A 23220-nucleotide genomic window follows, 5' to 3' on the forward strand; every position below is an offset into this window, starting at 1 on the left:
ACTAGAGGGCAGCAATAAATCCAAGCTGCGCAGGTTAAGGCACAAGTATTCAACTTACAAACATAAATAGAACATCCACAAAAATATATATTATTGCATAGAGAGACTCCTGCATTAAAGAACCCTCAACCTACAAAAGACACAAAAATTAACACTTTTTTCTAATACTTTTTTTCCAATTATATATTTTTTTTTTTACCTAAATTTCTTTAATTTTAAATATTTTTTTTTATTTTTTTATATTTTATTTATTTTTTTTACTTTATTTTTTTTTTTATCCCCCCCCCCCTATCCCAATTCAAGGTCTTTTAAAGACCAAAGTTGCAAATGCCCAAACCTTTCCAACTGAAAAAAACAAAAAAAAAGTTAGAGCAAGCCATTGGTAGAGTTGTAGTTTCACCCTGCTGGAGTTTGGCTCATCTAAATAGTCAACACTGATTGGTTTTAAAAAAGTTAAGGCCTTAACTGGCATATAGCTTACAGGTTTGACCCCCTCTGGCCTGTAGACCCCAAAGACAGTTTGCTTGTTAGACAAGAGTTAAAGTGGAAGTAAACCCCTAAATTTAACAGTTAATTACATTTCTGGCATGTGCCGGAAATGTAACGTCACATTGGTTGGGTTCTCTACGAAACGGTCATGCCATCCAATGGCTGGTGTCATAACTGATCAACATGGGCAGGATCATGGCAGTTGATTAAACAGAGGCCAAGATGGCAGCTTCCTTGGCTGAAATGATAGGAGGGTTTACTTCCACTTTAAGACTCACAGAACTAATAGGCAACAGATAAATGTACAAAGTCAAATTCAAGTCAAGATCACGAGTCTTTGGGCAACAACCAAAAAAAGTATTTTTTTCCCCACAGAAGCCCAGGCCACCTTTCCGATAGAGGTCAACTAGTGTCCACAGTGTATAAATTCAAGGGTCCACAATCCCGGAGAGTCTAGGAGGAGTAAACCCCCGCTCTAGCTACAAGGAAGCCATGTTGGATAGGACTGACTGTAGGAGACGGCAGTGTTGGCAATGTAGTAATTGCTGAAGTTCGCATCACTGACATAAGGGGCAGGTTGGTAGTAGCAGGTGACGTTTGTGGCATTCGGGATAATGTTTTGTTCCGCCAGCACCCTGAGCGCAAGCAGAGAGATGAGATTGAGAGTCTGCCTACGTTCGTGTCCCATTAAACACACTGTGCTCTCATTGACCACCTTCCGTAGGATCATTAGGTAATCGTACTTGCTCCTCTCCTCACCAATAAAGTGGTTCTGGAGGTAGGACTCCAACTTGCGCTGCTGTTCAAAGATATCCGAGAAGTCGATGAAGAAACGAGAGCACATGTAACGTTCAAGAGACTTAATCTCCTCCTTGTCTACGGGCTTAAAGTCACGTACCAGCAGATTGCTGTACTTCATGAGGCCACCACCTCGGATCTCCTCCGGGTTCTTTGTCGCTATGAGTTTGTTGCGCAGGTGGTTTAGAGAAGCCTCGAAGTCTCCATACATGCTCTCACCAATGACGGTGGGATGGAAGTGCTCGGACATGGGATTCTCAGAACAGTCGTGGTAGAAGAGCAGGGAGTCCAGAACAATCTGGAAGGAGTCCACACTAAATTCAAACTGGCGGCGGATGGAGTTGACGAACTTTAGCTCGATGTTCCTCCCGTCTTTGTTGGAAAGGGATATTAAGCTCCAGCGGTCTGCATCTGTGAAGACCTTGACCAGCTTTTGGACGTAGGCCTCTTTCAGAGTCACCGGGCTGATTTTCTCCTTGTTCACTCCCTCGGGCAGGAAGTTCAGAAGTAAACCGATCACCACGTCTTTCACAAGCTGGAACTCCGCTTCTGAAGGCATGGTGACACCAAATATCAAATCCAAATCCTTATAGCCAAGACCATTATCTTTCACCAAGACGTGGCTGGCCGCTGAACCATTGAGCCTCACATCCTTGACTTTGATCCCAGCATCCTCTAGTTTGCTGCGTACCATCTGCACAATTTCCTTCAGTGTGATCTTCAAGGTGGGAAAGTTGCCACGTCCATGGATGGGAACCACTTCTGTCAGAAAGCTGTTCAAGCGGTCTACTTGCTCCCAGGTGAGGACGCTTCTGGCCTTCGATGAGCTGGTTGCGCCGTTACTTTGGTCTGTCATTGTGAGGACAGTTCTCCAAAAATCACTAGGAGAGAAAAAAAAAATAATGAGATCAGAACCAGATTGAAGACTTTTCTACAGTACATGGTTAATCTTTTGACAGACACACTAGGAGCAATGGTTTGTTGCGAGACCATTTTTGGCCATCAGCATAAAAGTGGTAGGCCCTCTGGCTTTAACATAGAGCAGTGGTCTCCAAACTGCAGCACAGGGGCCCAATGTGGCTCTCTGCCTTCATTTGGCCTTGGGGGGGGGGGGGGGGGGCGCCGGGGGAATATTACCTCCACCAATATCAGAGATAGGACATGGTTTACTCCCACTGGCCCCTCTAGAGCCTGAAGGGCAAGAAACTGGCCCCTTGTTTAGAAAGTTTGGAGAGACACCCCCCCCCCCCCATAGCGCATCACAAATAATCTGAATTGCCTTTTCTTCACCTGCCCACCCCCTCCCTGGTAAGGTACATAATGCACAAAACAAAAACCACCAATGAACTCACACAATTAATAAAAACCACAAGTGCCAGCGAGCAGATTACTGCACTTTGTTCCTCAAAGCTCCTGGAACTGCTGGATAACCAATATCGTTACGAAAGAAAGCACAAAATTAGACATTTGTAGAGTTGGCAAAGCGTTTTTTGTAGGCCTGAGACAAACCACCACACCACCTTTTAGACCCCTTTCACACTGGGGCGTTTCTGCGTTAAAGTGCCTGAAAGAAGCTGCATCTGCAATCCCAAATTGGTTGGGGGGGGGTCTGCGGGCAGGGGGCTTCTTGGAATCTAAAAGCCCCCCCTTTAACAAGGTGGCCTCCAGATCCTGCTCTTTAACTAAAGGGTGGGGGCCACCCGTTGATGTCACCTGGTGAACCTGCCCCCTTGTGATGTCATTGACTGAGGGCATGCTGGGCCATTGACCTCACAAGGGGTGGGGTCACCAATATTCACTTGTTATTAGGGATGCTGGCTCCTGAGTCAGAGCTCTTAACGCTGCCTGAGCACAGCAACGTTAAGACCCCCTGTCCCTCAAAACTGGGGTAATGCATTGGGTAAGTTAGGTGGCCGCGAGGCCCCTGTGAGTGCGAGGCCTTAATTAAAGAGCAGCCTCTGGGTACATACATGCATGCATTTAGAAAGGTCTTTTATGCACACACACCAATGTAAACGCCAGGCAAAATAGGTTTAAGCAGACCAGTGCTAAATTTCCAGGCTTCCTGTCCAGGGCACACTAGAAAAATCTGCCAGCTTGTGGGGAAAGCCCACCATGGACAGGATATATGACAAGTGCCCCCCCCCCCCCCCCACTAGGCATTGCTCTTGTGACCATTGAGAAGAAGGCAGGTGACATGATTAATGCCCCAACTCTTCAGGGCCACAGTCTGCATTTCTGAGGCTTCAACATTCACCCTTATCTGTATTCCAGCAATGCTTCAGATGAGCAAGACGCACAGCATCTGGAGTTCAGAGAGACATCCAAAGTCCATCGCTTCCCCAACAGCTGACGTCACATCTCGATTAGTGCAAGGTCTAGTCACATCTGGCTGCAAGGACATCATGCATTCCCTCAGCTGTATGCACGCATGCACAGGGCCGGTGCCACGAGCAACTCTCAGCATCAGCAGGCATAGTGTCAGACGTATCGGCTGCAGAGGACTGTGTCCCGACTCCAGAATGAATGGAAGCAAGCAAATATTCATTGATGGGCACTTGCGAAGGCCGCATGCAATGGGCACTTGCGAAGGCCGCATGCAATGGGCACTTGCGAAGGCCGCATGCAATGGGCACTTGCGAAGGCCGCATGCAATGGGCACTTGCGAAGGCCGCATGCAATGGGCACTTGCGAAGGCCGCATGCAATGGGCACTTGCGAAGGCCGCATGCAATGGGCACTTGCGAAGGCCGCATGCAATGGGCACTTGCGAAGGCCGCATGCAATGGGCACTTGCGAAGGCCGCATGCAATGGGCACTTGCGAAGGCCGCATGCAATGGGCACTTGCGAAGGCCGCATGCAATGGGCACTTGCGAAGGCCGCATGCAATGGGCACTTGCGAAGGCCGCATGCAATGGGCACTTGCGAAGGCCGCATGCAATGGGCACTTCATCAAAAAGTTGGTTTCCTTGGCAGGGCAAAGGGCGTGGAGCCAAAGGGGGGGGGGGGGGGGAATGAAGTTTTGCCTAGGGTGTAAAGTCCTTGCACCAGCCCTGTGTATGCATGCCCATGACAAAATAGGTTTTAAATCATGGCAACAACCCGAGTCTCAAAAAAATTAACAGCTATTCAAGGCTCTATTAGAGGGCCCCCGCCGTTACTAGGACAGGATATCCAAGATTTCAGGAGAAATTCTTAAGCAGAAACACTTGTTCTAGTGCCCAGGACAAAAACCTATTTAGATCAGGGGTGCCCAACCTTTTGAAGGCCGAGGGCCACTTAGGCGACTTGGTAACCAGTCACGGGCTACAGTGAGCAGATGACAGGTCTGTGTCCAGTCTGAATATGCAGAGCAGACACAGCCCAACCTACTCTATGGGCCCTCGGATCCAATCAGATAGAAGGGGGCAGATCCACGGACAAAAGTCTGCTAGATAGAGGTAAAGGGAGGGTCTGACCAATCACGTGAAAGGGGCCTAAGGCTGCTTTTACATTGATGGTCTGCGGTTTATTGCGGCGCAGCGTACCTGTGGTCCCCCCCCCCCCCACCGGTTAGCTGCACTTTGCCATAGACGTCAATTATATCCTGCAGGTGTGGTGCACTTTCTAAAAAAGCCGCTGGCTTCCTCTACCGCCGGCTTCCTTTACAACACCGATGCTCTTGGGTGGCAGGTTGGCAACCTGCAATCTGGGCTTGCCAACCAGCCATCCCAGAGCAGGAGGTCGCGGCCACAGGTTGGGCACCCCTGACTTGGATCAATATCAAGCCTCCAGCCTGGCACTTGCTACACTTCCAGGGATGTTCTGCCATCTGCACGTAAAATAAGGGTAGAGAACGGAGAAGTGTGCCAAGTACAGAGTCCTCTCCCCTAAGAAATGACAGCCATGTTTGCAGTACGTAGTGTACTCTGGCTCGTCACCAGCTCCTCACTTTTATAGCATTGGGTGGCACGGTGCCACAGCAGGAAGTGAGGTGAAGGCAGAGGGACAAGATGCCGAAGGATTAAAGGAAAACTTCTCCGAAGGCAAATACACCTCTGGCAGTGTGTGTTCTGCAGCTATGAATGCTTCCCGTTTCTCAATGCTTCCCGTTTCAGTACTTTTGGGTCTGTTGAAGTGAACCCAACGCCACAGGTTCACATAAATACAATTCTGGCCTGTCACCACAGCCACCCCCCTAAAAAGTCACCCGTGTAGTAATAGAACATTGTGCTCCAGCTTCGGTCTGGCATTTCCTAGTCCAGGAAGAAGTCCATTTGCTGCAGGCAAATGCAAGCATTTTCAAAGTCTCAGCCATGGAGATTTGTCCCAGGTTAGGGATTACATAAAAATCAAGAGACTACCTTTTAGCCGGGTAGACACATGGAAGCATAGAACAAGGGGGGCTGCATACATATCCTGGAGAACGTGCCTTCAGCAAGGACTTGGTTCAAGTAGCACCTTTAAAGTGTCCCCCTAGTGACTTCAGAAAACCTAGTTGGACATTCTGACCCAACATGTCCTCACTATGCAGTAGAGGTCGACCGATATATCGGCCGATTTTTATCCAAATTAGGCCGATATTTTACATGGCCGCTAGCGGTGCCACGGATCCGGAGCTAGGCCGAAGCCGCGGCCTTTCCTGATGCTGTGACCGCGGCAGCAATCCGCGGATTGCAGCCGCGGTCACAGCATCAGGAAAGACCGCGGCTTCGGCCTAGCTCCGGATCCACGGCCATCTTGGTACACCCAGGGCGGCGGCACTCCTCTGTTTATGTCCACGGAGGAGGGGCCCGTACGACACACCGCTCTCTGGTGTCTGTAGCAGGGTTGTCTATACTGGAGGGAGAGGGGGGGGTGACACCATTTTTTTGCACCAGTGCCACCTGCCAGTGCCAATTAGTGCCACTTGCCCATCTGCCAGTGGCAATACCAGTGCCACCATCCAGTGCCACCTTCCATCCAGTGCCATGTGCCAATATCAGTGCCACCATCCAGTGCCAACTAAAGCCATCAGTACCACCTGCCAATGCCAACCAGTGCTAACTATTGCCACCTGTTGGTACTAGCAGATGACATTGATTGGCAGGTGACAGACACTGGCAGGTGGCACTGATTGGCAGATGGCACTTAGTGCCATCTGCCAGTACCAAAAAGTGCCATCTGCCAATCAGCGTCATCTGCCAGTGTCTGTCACCTGCCAATCAGTGTCATCCGCTAGTACCATACAGTGCAACCTGCCTGTGCCAATAAGTGCCTTCTGCTAGTGCCATCTCCCAGTGCCAATTCGCACAAAAAAAAAAAAAAAAATCATATCAGCCACCCAGATTTCTAAATATCGGCATCAGCCAGAGAAACCCCCATATCGGTCAACCTCTACTATGCAGCATGGCAGTGATGGGTTCTGGAGTGGGGGTGGGATGTCCTACTCCATCTCACCCAAGCATCAGTGTTAGCGATGGGCAATGGGATGGAGGGGGGGGTGGATTATGCAAAGTGCAATGATCCTTTGCTGGATAAAACCCCTACCCCTGTAGAATGCAGAAATCTCATTCTTAGAGGATTAGTGAGTGGCTGTTACTGGAGATGAACTCCGGGATCCAGTTACCAGCTGACACCACAGAACTGGATCCCAGCAGGTCTGAGTTACAGCCAAACTTTGTCCTGATGGAGATTGACGTCATTGTGTGACTGGGGGGAGGGGAGGGAGGCTCACAATCTGCTGTACATCCCTCAGACAGACGGAAAGACTCAACCTTTCAACGCTGTACAAAAAAAAAAAAAAAAAGTACAAGTTGTGTTAAATGCGATAGAAGTGTTGAGTCTTCTATACAGAGTTGTGGGTTGTAAAGCCAATGGTTGCGGGTATATATTTCCTTCCCTGGGGATGGAGGGTCAGACAAGCCCAGAGATCAGGTCTTCAGCCCACTCCGTAAAGTAACCCCCTAGATCAAGCCAGTGGCCCCACACGATCTTCCCACCAGTACATAACTGTCATTCCTGGGAGTCCGATGACACAAGTGGTGCCACACATGGGTGTCGGTATGCTGCAGTCACATTGCTCAGAGAACCAGTGGACAGATACGCAAACCCCCCCCGGACACTGGAGGGATCCACAATAGCGGTACATTTTAAATGGCCAAAAAAATGTTGGTCCTGCTGCATTTAATGTATTGCATCACACTGACCACCAATGTCGGTTGGAGTTTGTGGAAGGGAGTGTGGTGGCAAGGGTACAACCACGCTGGGGTTATTGAACTTGCTGACCCCCCCAATGCTTTTTTTCTGGCTAGAGCTGGTCAGCAAGTTCAATAACCCCCAGCATGGTTCTCAGTACCATTACCACCACCCCCCTTCCCCAAACTCCAACCGCCATTGGTGCTCAGTGTGATGCACCACCAGGGCTGGTGCAAGTTTGACACCCTAGGCCAGTGATGGCAAACCTCGGCACCCCAGATGTTTTGGAACTACATTTCCCATGATGCTCAACTACACTGCAGAGTGCATGAGCATCATGGGAAATGTAGTTCCAAAACATCTGGGGTGCCGAGGTTTGCCATCACTGCCCTAGGCTAAACCTCATTTTGCTGCCCCCCCCCCCCCTTGCCCTATCCATGTATACCCCCCACCTTTTTAATGAAGTGCCTATCAAATGCAGTCTACCAGTAGAAAGTAGAGTAGAAACACCAGTGGCTAGACGCCCTAGTGGTAGCACCGGCCCTGCCACCACCCTCGACTCCTCCTTGGTCACCAACAGTGGAAGTTAAAGCAGGGGTTCACCCTAAAAAAAAAAAATATATTTTTAACATGCCATCCAGCATACTAGCACGGGCTACAGTATGCCTTTATTTTATTTTTTAGCGCCGTACTCACAGTTTAATCCCGTAGTTACGTTTCAGACTAGTAGGCGTTCCTATGCAGAGGGAAACATGACTGACGGCCGGCTATGGCGCGTCACGCTTCCCGGAAATAGGACTTGGCTCTTCACGGCACCTGCGCAGTCAGCTCCTAGTCTGTGCGCAGGCGCCGTGAAGAGTCAAGTCCTACTTGGGAAGCGTGACGCGCCATAGCTGGCCGTCAATCATTGTCCCCTCTACATAGGAACGCCCATTCCCCGAGGGGAGTCTGAAACAACTACAGGATTAAACAGTGAGTATGGCGCAAAAAAATAAAAAAAAGATAAAGGCATACTGTAGCTCATGCTAGTATGCTGGATTTCATGGTAGAAACTTGCTTTTTAGGGTGAACCACCGCTTTAAACCCCCCCCCCCCATTGGCGATCACTTACCCCATCACACTCCTGTGCTGCGCTCCCTCTCCCCAGGCCAGAGAAAACATTGCCCACAGCACACAATGTGTTACTGCACGCAAGAACCCAACTGGCACTGCTTTCAGTATGGTGCCCCCCAATAGCTTGCAGGCTGCACAAAGGGACAATGAGCCACATGCTGGGCACCAGAGACTCAGTGACAATGGCAGTCACTACACTTCCATTTGCCCGCAAACCCAAAATATAAGGCAAAGACCAATCGGCCAGTCACGCAATAGCCAAGGCACCGATCACATGTTCCATCAGTATCAAGTGATTGTTGTGGACCAACTGGAAATAGTGTTGTAGCACTGCCCCGAAGATGGTTACCAAACTAAAGAATTTTGCCAGCCTGGTCACCTGCAATAAAGCCATCTCTGCCCCCCCCCCCCCCCCATGACTGGTCATGTGTTCCTTAACAAGCAATCTTGGTGGCTCATTAGGAGCACCCCCTACAGATGAGTAGGAAAACCTGGCTGGGCCAGTCACAGAGTCATGAGTTTAAGTGGTTGTGGTGGTCCAAATGGAGTCATGGCATAGGTTTTGCTGGGCACCAGATGGATGCAAAAGTTGGGCAAAAATTTGTCCCTCCCAATCTTGACCCCTATGGAGATCACATTTTCTAATTTCCCCATAATAAACCGTCCCGCCACCCCCCCAAACATGGTTCTAGGTAGGAGGTTACCTACAGACTAGGAAGCCCTTGGTGGGGTCTGAAGGAACCCTACTGGGTGCCGTGTGGTTCCAAGCCTGGATCATCTTCTTGAGTGCCTTGAGTTTAGTTGGGAACACACAACAACCTGCACATCAAGGACACACCTTCACACTACACAGACTCAGTTTCCCGGCAATCAGCGCGTTTCAAGTCTCTCCAGCACAGATTAATGTCATAAAAACCTTCCGCCAGCATATTGCTATACAAACACATTGTGTCAGCTCATAAAGCAACCAATTAATCCTCCTCTTCAGTCTACAGCCAGAGTGTCATCCCGAGGAGGCCGGCTACTGTTCTTAAAGGAAGCCGCTACAGAAACATACAGCCATGCAAGCACTAGTAGCTGAGCTGTTCTGCCGATCCACCAGCTTCAATACCTTTGTAACCCAAGAACTCAAAGATTTAAAGTCAATTTTATATCTTATAAACCTGCAGCTTTCATTACATTAACCCCTGGTGATCCTGCCATGAAGGTCTTTAAGGCACTTTCTGTTATAGGTCGTCACCGTCTCCCATTGTGCTCATCCCACCTTCTGATGGAGACTACAAGTCTAGGGTCCCACTGGTGGCACCATCAGAAAACCAACACTGGTAAGCATGGCTACCTGAATTGGCTGCAAAGAAGCTGCAAGAGATCAGCTGCACCTACACCCAGCAAAAAAAAAGCTGAAACAGGATTTTAGCAACATAAATGTTTGTGATCCACAGGGAAGGAGACCAAATGTTAGGGCTTACATCGGGTCAAGTCACCATCCTGCACCAAAAGGGTAGATTCCTAACTGCTGCATGCCGGTTCCAGGTCAGCATTATACTGAAGCCAGGTAACATTTGGATGGTTGGGCGAGGCTGAAAGAAAAAAAAAAAAAAGTACCCAATAGGCAGGTTCCTCATCTCTTGAAGACTCCAATAGACATCTGCACACATTGCATTTGCATTAGGAGGCAAGAGCCGTGGGAGAAGGCCCCATGGCTGGAGCCCAACGAGGAAGAGATCCCAAACGGTGATGGAGCTCAGAGCTATGGGAGAAGACCACACGAGGAAGGGATCCCAAACCGCGATGGAGCTTAGAGCTATGGGAGAAGACCCCACGAGGAAGGGATCCCAAACAGTGATGGAGCCCAGAGCTATGGGAGAAGACCCCACAGCTGGAGCCCAATGAGGAAGAGATCCCAAACAGTGATGGAGCTCAGAGCTATGGGAGAAAATCCCACGGTTGGAGCCCCACGAGGAAGAGATCCCAAACATTGATGGAGCTCAGAGCTATGGGAGAAGACCCCCACAGCTGGAACCCAACGAGGAAGAGATCCCAAACAGTGATGGAGCTCAGCGCTATGGGAGAAGACCCCACGAGGAAGAGATCCCAAACAGTGATGGAGCTCAGAGCTATGGGATCTCTTCCTCGTTGGGTCTTCTCCCAAACAGTGATGGAGCTCAGAGCTATGGGAGAAAATCCCACGGTTGGAGCCCCACGAGGAAGAGATCCCAAACATTGATGGAGCTCAGAGCTATGGGAGAAGACCCCCACAGCTGGAACCCAACGAGGAAGAGATCCCAAACAGTGATGGAGCTCAGAGCTATGGGAGAAGACCCCACGGCAAAGACATCTCAAACAGTGATGGAGCTCAGCGCTATGGGAGAAGACCCCACGAGGAAGAGATCCCAAACCGTGATGGAGCTCAGAGCTATGGGAGAAGATCCCATGGTTGGATCCTCCGGGAGGTAGAGGCTCTAAAGTGAGGGATAGGACTCTATGCAAGAATATTCCACTGCTGGAACCTCTTGAGCTAGAAAATAGGTCTAAAAGAGGCACAGAGTTTAAAGACCCCACTGCTGGATCAGAGCAGTGGGGACAGTCCAGAGCTATGGGAGAAGATCTCATGGCTGAATCCTCCAAGACTGGCTCAATTGCCCATTGAAACCTATGTCACTCATCCATATCTGTGCACCTTGAGTGCCAAGTCTATACACCCAAGTTGCCATTAGGAGTCGAGAGTAAGGAGAAGATCCAACTTTTGGGAGGTAGAAGTCCAAAAATGGGGAAAAAAAAATAAAAAATTCTGTGCTATGGTAGAAAATCCCACTATTGGATCTACTTCAGGCAGAGAGCAACGTGAGCTATAGAACTCTGTATGGGAGGACCACTGCTGGAATCTCTTGAGGAAGAATACGAGTCCAAAAGAGGGACAGAGTTCAGAGCTATTGGAGAAGGTCTTGCTGCTGAAGCCTCCAAGACAAGTGGCAATGGACCTCTGAGCCAATGGCACTTTTCCAGGTCTGGACACCTCGAGGACCAGGCCTCTACACCAATGTTTCCATTATGAGGTCACAGCTCAGAGCTACAGGAGAATGTCTAACTAATGGATCCTCTAGGAATAGGAGTCAATGGACCTCCGAGTCAACGGCAAGCAGTTCCCCATCAGATCTGTAAGATAAAAAGGATTTCCTTGGGGGGGGGGGGGGGGCGCAATTGTGATCTTAGGCCAGGTTCACACCACTGAATTGGATGCGGAATCTCCGCATCCAATACGCAATAGCAGGAGAATGTGAATGGCCCTCTATGGAGCCGGGTCACATATCTCCGGTGCGAATTTCCACAGGAGCCCTGCACGTCTTTTGGTCCATTTTAGGTCAGAATTCAGCCAAAAATGTGGGCTGAAATCGGACCTGAAACAGTGAACAGCCGCACCGGCATTAGGTGTGAATGGCTCCTCGTGATCTAGGAACCGACTTCTCCTTTAAGTGCAATTATCTTTCAGACACATCTGCACAATCTGCTCCAGCAATACCATGTAGACCCGTTTATCCTGCACAATCTACAGAATGCAGACAGCATTGCAGGTGTCTAGACTTCCCTCAGTCTTATCTACAGGCAAATTGGATTACAGCACAAGGGCTTCTTCAGGAGGCTGGACAGAGAATATTATTCTGGTAATACTAGAATGAGCACCCTGTATAACCATGAACCCCCCAAACGATTAGGGCAAAAAAAAACAAAAACACCACATCCCAATTCATGAACAAAAAAGGGAGGAAAGGGGCAAAAAACCTGGGACTTTAACAGTGTTTAAAGTAAATATAGTATAGACACTTGTGGAACCCATGCGTTTGAGAATTTTTATTATATAAAGTACAACACATGAAGATCCACATCAAATTTTATATATTTCAACACAAGCATAGGTGCAGAAGATGCCTCTCAGGTTTCGCTCAATGAGCTTCTTCAGGAGTTTTTGGTACAGTGCATAGTATGCTAGGGATAACACGAGGGACATGGGTGAAATCTCATGTTAGATAAGCAGAAATCACAACAAATACATCAATGATCATGTATTGGCTAGAATGGGCAGTACACGGGTATATAATGCATATACATTTTTCGATCATATTTGATATGCATTATATACCCGTGTACTGCCCATTATAGCCAATACGTGATCATTGATGTATTTGTGGTGATTTCTGCTTCAAATATCTAACATGAGATTTCACCCATCAATGATCACGTATTGGCTATAATGGGCAGTACACGGGTGTATAATGCATATCAAATATGATCAAAAAATGTATATGCATTATACACCCGTGTACTGCCCATTATAGCCAATACATGATCATTGATGCATTTGTTGCGATTTCTACTTCAAATCTCCAATATGAGATTTCACCCATGTCCTTCGTGTTATCCCTACCATCCTATGCACTGTACCAAAAACTCCTGAAGAAGCTCAATGAGCGGAACATGTTGAGCTGTATCTTTTGCACTTATGCTTGTGTTGAAATATATAAAATTTGATGTGGATGTTTATCTTTTCATGTTTTTTGTACTTTTAGAATAAAAAATCTCAAACACATGGATGCCTATACTATATTTGCCTTGAACTCCGTTAAAGTCCCGGGGTTTGTTACCCCCTATCCTCCTTCCTTTTTGTTATAAACCCCCCCCCCAAATGTTTTCAGACCTCAAAAAGATATTAGACGTTAATGGAGGGGAGGGGGGCTTTGAATAAGACAGAAGTGGATCTGTAGAGGATTCATTTTCACGTGGAGAAGCTCAATACCCCCTCGCAGTGATGTCACTGCGGTCTCTGAAGCCGCACTCGGCTATTTTAACCAGGGTGGTATCAGCATTACCAGTGAGAAGATCCAGCTATATATAGAGCTCCGAGGACCAGCTCTGCTAATAAGGGAACACTGGAGGAAACTCAACACCCACACTGGGGGCCACAGGAGGAAAGTATGGCGGTGTGGGAATACAGGACACAGACTAGTGGACCCCCGGGGGAAAATGGTTAATGGGGGGAGCAGAGATGGAGGGAACCCAAGATGTGGGTTCAGATTAGGGCTCTCCAGGGAGAATAGTATGTGGGAGACCGATTGATACATATGGGTGCAGATGTTGTGGCATTCTGGTATATAAGGGGAGGGCAGATGGCATGATCAATGGGTGAAAATGTGGGGTCCTGGCACATGGACAGATGGTATAGCATGTGGGTAATGTGCCAGGATTCCACATTTGCATACATTGCTATGTACCGAGATCCAACATCTGCACCCACATACTATCCATTACAGTGATGGCGAACCTTGGCACCCCAGATGTTTTGGAACTACATCCCCCCCCCACAGACTCTGCAGTGTAATAGAGCATCAAGGGAAACGTAGTTCCAAAATCTGAGGTGCCAAGGTTTGTCATCACTGGTCTATCGCCATGTACCAAGATTCCCACATCTGCACCCATATGCCATCCTGCAAGTGCCCACTAAATCCTGCCCCGACAGATGGTAGGAGCAAAGATGCGAGATCCTAGTACATTGGTACAGATGTAGACGGATCTTTGTACATAGAGACAAATGCCAGGATGGCATGAAATATGAGATCCAGGTATATGGGGGACAAATGTCAGACCAGGTGAAAAAAGTGTGGTCCTGGCACATAAACAGCTGGCAGGATATATGGGTGCAGATGTGAACTACTATCAAAACAGATGGCATATGGGTACATAGTCCTAGTACATGGGGCTAGATGGCATAGGAGTTCAGATATGGGGTCCTGGTACACGGGGGGCAGATAGCAGGATGGAGTGGTATGTGGGACACTGGAACAAGGGGAACATATGGCAGGAAGGAGTAGTATGTGCAGTGCAGATGTGGGGTCCTGGTACATGGGGGGGCAGATGTGGGGTCCTGGTACAAGGGGGGACAGATGGCAGGATGGAGTAGCATGTGGGATCCTGGTACAAGGGGGACAGATGGCAGGATGGAGTAGTATGTGTTGTGCAGATGTGGGGTCCTAGTACATGGGGGGGGCAGATGGCAGGATGGATGGTGGTGCAGAGGTGGGATCCTGGTACATGGGGGGCAGATGCAGGATGGATGGTGGAATCCTGATACATGGAGGGCAGATGGCAGGATGGATGGTGGTGCAGAGGTGGCATCCTGGTACATGGGGGCAGATGGCAGGATGGATGGTGGAATCCTGATACATGGAGGGCAGATGGCAGGATGGATGGTGGTGCAGAGGTGGCATCCTGGTACATGGGGGCAGATGGCAGGATGGAGTAGCATGTGGGATCCTGGTACATGGGGGGGCAGATGGCAGGATGGAGTAGTATGTGGGTACAGATGTGGGGTCCTGGTACAGATGGCAGGATGGAGTAGTATGTGGGTACAGATGTGGGGTCCTGGTACAAGGGGGGACAGATGGCAGGATGGAATAGCATGTGGGCACAGACATGGAAACTGAAAATTGTATGAATTGGTAAATTTAGTGGGTCCTCCAGAAGTTCCAAGTGGTAAAAAGCAAATGCAAGACGCCTGGGAGACTGGTATGCAGATACAAACATGGTGGTCCTGGCAACAGCTGGCAGGATATATGGGTGCAGATGTGAATACTATCAAAACAGATGGCATATGGGTCCATAGTCCTAGTATATGGGGCTAGATGGCACAGGAGTTCAGATATGGGATCCTGGTACATGGGGGGATAGATGGCAGGATGGAGGTGTAGATGTGGGGTCCTGGTACATGGGGGGCAGATAGCAGGATGGAGTGGTATGTGGGACTCTGGTACAAGGGGAACATATGGCAGGATGGATGGTGGGGTCCTGGTACATGGGGGGACAGATGGCAGGATGGATGGTGGTGCAGATGTGGGGTCCTGGTACATGGGGGGGCAGATGGCAGGATGGATGGTGGTACAGATGTGGGGTCCTGGTACAAGAGGGACAGATGGCAGGATGGAGTAGCATGTGGGCACAGACATGGGATCCTGAAAATTGTATGAATTGGTAAATTTTGTGGGTCCTCCAGAAGTTCCAAGTGGTAAAAAGCAAATGCAAGACGCCTGGGAGACTGGTATGCAGATACAAACATGGTGGGCGGTACAAGACATCAGGAGCCCCTAGGGAGAAGAGTATGTGGGCGCAGACATGGTGGGCAATTTGCAAGGACCAGATAGCGAGGGGCAGAACAAAACATTGCTCAGAATTTGAACCCCAACAGATGAAATCAGCTCCTTGCACATGGATGGATTAGTTTGGCGATATGAGAAAAGCAGAAGCCATTACAACGGATTCTAGACACTCTCCGATAGATAAGAAGTTGGGAAGATAAGATAAAGGCGATGCGACGATTACGCAGTAACGACGCTCTGCGTTTAAGGTAGACTGACAAGTCCCCTCCACAAGTGTCACAGGGCTCAATCACCAAGCCCCATATCAGGCAACGGCAAAAATAAGGCAGCACGACAACTTCTAAAACCTTTAGCAATCTAGACAAACCTTAAATATCTTCTACTTGGACCTTTTTCTCATGGCAAAGGTCACATGGACCCGGGACAAGGGCAGTTGGCTTAATGTCAGGATAGAGGTCATGTGACCTCCAGGACAAAGGAGTTGGCTTGTTTGACTGACCCTAGATATGGTCTTCCCTTTATTAGAACTATTGAGATGGTCTATAAGACCACATATTGCCCAGGAAGCCATAGTACAGGGGAGAAAAGAATCCCCCCCCCCCCCACACACAGGGGGCCCCTCCAAGGTACACCAAGTTCGAGACGGCCGCCTGGTCTCATACAAGTTTCTATTTCTAAACCTTCTCATATTACATCTGGATTTGTGGCAGTCAACCCCCCCTCCCGATTTGTTACTCTTCCATCCGTGATCACTACACTTCCCATGTCACCGAGTTCACTTATCGAGACCCCTCCCCCACCAGAACTATTCTGTGAAACTGCCAAGAGTTTTACGTTAAACCCATGAAAAGAAGTGTAGACAGCCGTGGCACCAGAAATCTCCCATCTACTTGCCTTGCAATACTGCCATATGGGTGCAAATCACAATGTAGCCATATGGATCCACAAACACCACATTTCCACTAAAATACAAACTGAAACAAAATGAGCAAAAGTACCCCAAACACAAGTCATTTGGCCAATACCATCCTCACCACCAGAAATGTGGCACCACTTTATGCACAGCCACACAAGATACAAACCCGAAAGAAATAGGTTGGGTCAGATTTGTGCTACTCACCATGGCCCTCTACCACACAGCCGAGGGGGTCTCAACCACCCACCATGGGCCTCTACCACACAGCCGAGGGGGTCTCAACCACCCACCATGCCAACTAGGAGTTTTATTACCATCTAGCCAGGGGTCTCATCACCCAACTAGGTGTCACCACCCAACCAGGGTGTCATCACTATCCAACTGTGGCGTTTCACCCCCCACCATAGGTTATCACCACCCACCATGCAACTAAAAGTTCTAGATCTCACCACAACCCATCCAACCAGGGGTCTCATCACCCAACTAGGTGTTCCCACCCACCATCTCATTACTATCCAACTGTGTCTCACCCCCCCCCCCCCACCATTTCGTTACCATCCAGAGGTCTCATCACCCACCATTCAACTAAAAGTTATTGGTCTCACCACAGGCCATCCAACCAGGGGTCTCCACGCCCAATGTTCAACTAGAGATCCATTACCGTCCAACAAGGGATCTCCTTCTACCCAATTAGGCATTTCATTAGCATTCAGCAAGGGGTCTCCCACTCACCAATCAGGGTCTACCATCCAGCAAGGTGTCTCACCCCTCACCTTCCCAAACATCCAGGGTTCTCACCACCCACCATTTACATTGATCAAGGGGGTCTTACCATCCACTATCCAGGGGTCTCACTGCTCTCACCCCAAGGGGCTCATACTGATGCGCCTCCACCAGCCAACTGGGTGGTCCAACAACCTACCACCCAACCCAGGTCTCAATACCATCCAACTTGGGGTCTCCACAACCACTGTTCAACTAGGTTCATTACCACCCAACAAGGGATCTCCCTCTACACAATTAAGCATTTCATTGGCATTCCGCTAGGGGTCTTCCACTCAATCAGGGTCTACCATCCAGCAAGGCGCCTCACCCCTCATCCTCCAAACATCCAGGGTTCTCACCACCCACCTTTTACCTGCTGGTCTTATCGAACAAGGGGGTCTTACCGCCCACTATCCAGGGGTCTCACTGCCTTCAACCCAACCAGGGGGCTCATACTGATGCACGTCCATCATCCAACTGGGGGGGGGGGGTTGTCCAACAACCTACCACCCAACCCAGGTCTCAATACCATCCAACTTGGGGTCTCCACAGCCACTGTTCAACTAGAGGTTCATTACCACCCAACAGGGGATCTCCCTCTACACAATTAAGCATTTAGCTAGGGGGTCTCCCATTCACCGTCTCCCATTCAGCAAGGTGTCTCACCCTCCAAACATCCAGGGTTGTCACCACCCACCATTTACCTGCTGGTCGTTCTGAACAAGGGGTCTTACCACTACCCAGGTGTCTCACTGCCTTCAACCCAACCAGGGATCTCATACTGATTGACCACCCCAGTTGGATGGTGGAGGCACAACAACCTACCACCCAACCCAGGTCTCAATGCCATCCAACTTGGGGTCTCCACAGCCACTGTTCAACTAGAGGTTCATTACCACCCAACAGGGGATCTCCCTCTACACAATTAAGCATTTAGCTAGGGGGGTCTCCCATTCACCAATCAGGGTCTACCATCCAGCAAGGCGTCTCACCCTCCAAACATCCAGGGTTCTCATCACCCACCATTTACCTGCTGGTCTTTCTGAACAAGGGGTCTTACCACCCACTACCCAGGGGTCTCACTGCCTTCAACCCAACCAGGGATCTCATACTGATTAAACGGATGGTGGAGGCGCAACAACCTACCACCCAACCCAGGTCTCAATGCCATCCAACTTGCGGTCTCTGCCCACCCAGGAAGTCTCATTACCACAACATGTGGGGGTCTCCCTGCCCACCCAGGAAGTCTCATTACCATCCTCCACACTAAGATTTTATTCTGAGCTTTCAATGATCACATGTGAAATTGCCTTATTTAATATTTTTTGGAAATTTTTTGGAGATTGTATAAAACATCCGGCGTGAAACGTTCGCTCTCCATGGCCCGGTTGTGCAGCGGTTTGGCTCGTGACGGCAAAGCGTGTCAAAGGACAAGAGTACGAGGGCTGAATCACCCCCCCCCCCCCCCAAGCAATATGGTCCAGAAATACAATTGTGTTAATGGGGGTTCCTGAGAACTTTGAGCAATCTAACCCCCACCCCCCCCCCCACCACCGGCTGATTGCCAGAGTCGGGGAGCCCACACATGTTACAAATTAGAGGAGAGACCGGAAGTTACGCTGAGCCCCCCCCCCCAGGACTACACTGAGCCAATAGGAGGTTGGGCAGGAGTCTGCACTAGTTGGTTGGCCCGGTGGAGCGCTCCTGGTCAGGTCCCTCCCAGGATACAGAAAAATATTTTGGGGGGGGGGGGCCGTCTTTTCCAGACAGGTGCTCCCCCCCCCCCCCCCCGCGGCACGGGTCACCGCCACACAGGCATTCAGACTTTCCAAAAACACACCAAGGCTCTGCAGAACAGATGGTGATCTTGCCGATTTCCAGACAGACGATTCCTCGCGTGTCACCAGAAATTAAATCCACACCACATGGAGGGGGAAAATTCTCTACAAAAACCACCGTGACCGGGAGAATACCAGGCTAAAAATAAACATCCAACTGAAATATGGAACAGCAATAGAAAAGCATGCTGGGACTTGTTTTCCTGGGCGATTCTAGTGACAGAGGACTCATTGACCCCTCCCCCAGCTGGCAGAAGATAGACAGCTGGTATGACAATCACCTCCTAGGGCAAATTCATTTTTCACCATGCACCCCCTGGGAAAAGTTGACCCCACCAGTAAAGTCATTCACCCCCACCCTGATAATGCCAACCGCCCCCCCCCCCCAGACACCCCCTACCTCAATGCAAATTGCCCCCCTGACAATGCCAATCCCCCCCAGACACCCCCCAACTCAACAATGCCAATCCCCCCCCCCCCCCCCCCCCCAACAATGCCAATCCCCCCCCCCAGACACCCCCCAACTCAACAATGCCAATCCCCCCCCCAGACACCCCCCAACTCAATGCCAATCCCCCCCCCCAGACACCCCCAACTCAACAATGCCAATTCCCCCCCCCCCCAGACACCCCCCAACTCAACAATGCCAATCCCCCCCCACTCAACAATGCCAATCCCCCCCCCAGACACCCCCCCAACTCAACAATGCCAATCCCCCCCCAGACACCCCCCAACTCAACAATGCCAATACCTCCACCCTGACAATGCCAATCCCCCACCTCAACAATGCCAATTGCCCCCCTTAACATCCCTCGATCCTGACTGTGCCAATCCCCCCAGCCATAGCTCCAGGTGCTGCGACATGCCAGGCACTCAGGACCGCTCCGAGCAGCCAATAAGTGGGGAAAAGCGCCCGGGGTGACTGCTCAGGAGGAGATCAGACCCATCAGATCGCAGCTCATTAACCCTTCCCTGTCTGACCACATCCAGGTACATAGACAGGGGGGGGGGGGGGTACAGGGACCAGCCTGGCACTGACCTGCTGAATCTACAAGTCAGCCCGAGCCACCAACAGGAGTAACCAGCTTGTGGATCCTGGGTACTATAAACCCCAGCATGCCAGTACCAGCCGGAGGAGAACCAGTCATGCTGAGACTTGTAGTCGCACCATCCCACCACTTCTCTTATCTGAGAACTGCTGGGACATGTAGTCCACATGAACTAAAAGGAACCAGCCAGGCCGAGTCTTGGTGTCCCAACACCGGGACATGCTGGACCTCCCATTACTACAAGGACATGGGGGGGGGGGACAAGCATGCCAAGCCTTCTACTCACATGGCACAGACCCATAAAGGGAGGACCCAGGCTTGCTGGGACTTGTAGTGCCCCAATATAGGGAATAGAATCCAGGAAAGCTGGGACTTGTAGTGCTCCAATGGAAAGAGGACACAGGCATGCTGACTCATAGAACTCCAATATAGGGAATGCTGGGACTTGTAGTGCCCCAATATAGGGAATAGAATCCAGGAAAGCTGGGACTTGTAGTGCTCCAATGGAAAGAGGACACAGGCATGCTGAGACTCATAGTACTCCAATATAGGGAATGCTGGGACTTGTAGTGCCATAAGGGGAGGACACAGGCATGCTGGGACTTGTAGTCTCACTATCCCAGCACATGCAGCTCTACAACTTCTCTGAGCACTGCTGGAACATTTAGTGCTTCAATGGGAGGAGGAAGAACGACACGTGGTAGGACTTGTAGTTCCATAAAAAGGTAGGACCCTGACATGCTGGGACTTGTAGTGCCCCAATTGAGTGTGCAGGTCTGATGGGACTTGTAGTGCCAACAAGGGGAGGACGCAGGCACGCTGGGACTCGTAGTACTCCAATATAGGGAATGCTGGGACTTGTAGTGCCACAAGGGGGAGGACACAGGCATGCTGGGACTCGTAGTACTCCAGTATAGGGAATGCTGGGACTTGTAGCGCCACAAGGGGGAGGACACAGGCACGCTGGGACTTGTAGCGCCACAAGGGGGAGGACACAGGCACGCTGGGACTTGTAGCGCCACAAGGGGGAGGACACAGGCACGCTGGGACTTGTAGCGCCACAAGGGGGAGGACACAGGCACGCTGGGACTTGTAGCGCCACAAGGGGGAGGACACAGGCACGCTGGGACTTGTAGCGCCACAAGGGGGAGGACACAGGCACGCTGGGACTCGTAGCGCCACAAGGGGGAGGACACAGGCACGCTGGGACTTGTAGCGCCACAAGGGGGAGGACACAGGCACGCTGGGACTTGTAGCGCCACAAGGGGGAGGACACAGGCACGCTGGGACTTGTAGCGCCACAAGGGGGAGGACACAGGCACGCTGGGACTCGTAGCGCCACAAGGGGGAGGACACAGGCACGCTGGGACTTGTAGCGCCACAAGGGGGAGGACACAGGCACGCTGGGACTCGTAGCGCCACAAGGGGGAGGACACAGGCACGCTGGGACTCGTAGTGCCACAAGGGGAGGACACAGCCACGCTGGGACTTGTAGTGCCACAAGGGGAGGACACAGGCACGCTGGGACTTGTAGTGCCACAAGGGGAGGACACAGGCACGCTGGGACTTGTAGTGCCACAAGGGGAGGACACAGGCACGCTGGGACTTGTAGTGCCACAAGGGGAGGACACAGGCATGCGGAGACTTGTAGTTCCATAAGGGGAGGACACAGGCACGCTGGGACTTGTAGTACTCCAGCACCATGCAGGGTACAGTCGGGTCGGCTAGCTGTGGCCCCTGGGGGGGGAGAAGGGGCCCCTGGTTGGGGGTGTGACTCACCTATCAGGGGTGATGCGGGTGTCTCAGACTTCTCAGTACTCCGGGATGTCACTATCACTGCACTCTACCGCTCCGTCCTCCCTCCCGCCTCTCTTATATCCTCCTCACCGGACACCTCACACCCCCCACACATATCCCTCCGCCTCCTCCCCCTCCTCACCCCCACACACATCTCCCGCTTCCTTCATCACCCGGAGACAACACCCGGCCTCACATCTCCCCGTTCCTGTCACCCTCCCGCCCCGCCAAATCCCCGGGACCCCCCGGCGGACTATTTCCTCACCTATCACAGTGCGATGGATCCCTCCGCCGCCGCCGTCAATGGTTGCCGGGGAGACCCGTACACAGTGGGCGGGGCTACTCCGGCACGGCTGCGTGTCTGTGGGAGGGGCTGGGAGCGCGCGCTCCGCCAATGAGAGGAGAGCGCCGATTGATACAATGTAACCATCATCTGTTCCCGGGAGAGTTATGATTAGAGGAGGGGCTGTCACCGGAGGGCGGAGCCAGCCTTAAAGGGAACCTGTCACCGCTAGGAGCAGATAGGGGAAAGTCAGATGGACACTCCCCCCCCCCTTAAAGGGAACCTGTCACCGCTAGGAGCAGATAGGGGACAGTCAGATGGACACTCCCCCCCCTTAAAGGGAACCTGTCACCGCTAGGAGCAGATAGGGGACAGTCAGATAGACACGCCCCCCCTTAAAGGGAACCTGTCACCGCTAGGAGCAGATAGGGGACAGTCAGATGGACACCCCCCCCCCCCCATACTCCATCCATAAACAAAATAAAAAGATGTTCCTTTAATTCTACTTTAAGGGAGATTATACACTGTACAATCTCCACCATGAACTATGTAATACCGAGTCCTGCCTGATTGAATAGGATGGGGGGGGGGGGGATGTTGGGATTGTTCTCCTGTTACATAGTTGATGGTAGAAAGATTGTATATTATGTTCTTATCAACTCCCTCTGATGACAGGTTCTCTTTAAGGCTGACTCCTCCCTCTGATGGCAGGTTCTCTTTAAGGCTGACTCCTCCCACTGATGGCAGGTTCTATTTAAGGCTGACTCCGCCCTCTGATGACAGGTTCTATTTAAGGCTGACTCCACCCTCTGATGACAGTTTCTCATTAATGCTGACTCCACCCTCTGATGACAGGTTCTATTTAAGGCTG

The 23220-nt window shown here is 50.7% G+C and overlaps 1 protein-coding gene across 1 annotated transcript; it reads right to left on the reverse strand.

Annotated features, from left to right (window-relative positions):
* Positions 1–282: 282 nt before the first annotated feature.
* On the reverse strand, positions 283–22134 carry TENT5C (terminal nucleotidyltransferase 5C). The gene is made up of 2 exons (XM_040339227.1): positions 22049–22134; positions 283–2168 (listed from the first exon to the last, which is right to left on the reverse strand). The coding sequence occupies exon 2, from the start codon at positions 2141–2143 to the stop codon at positions 965–967; it is 1179 nt and encodes a 392-aa protein (XP_040195161.1). The 5' UTR covers positions 2144–2168; positions 22049–22134; the 3' UTR covers positions 283–964.
* Positions 22135–23220: the final 1086 nt, after the last annotated feature.

Source organism: Rana temporaria, chromosome 2 (assembly GCF_905171775.1).
Source record: "Rana temporaria chromosome 2, aRanTem1.1, whole genome shotgun sequence".
NCBI classification, from domain to species: Eukaryota; Metazoa; Chordata; class Amphibia; order Anura; family Ranidae; genus Rana; species Rana temporaria.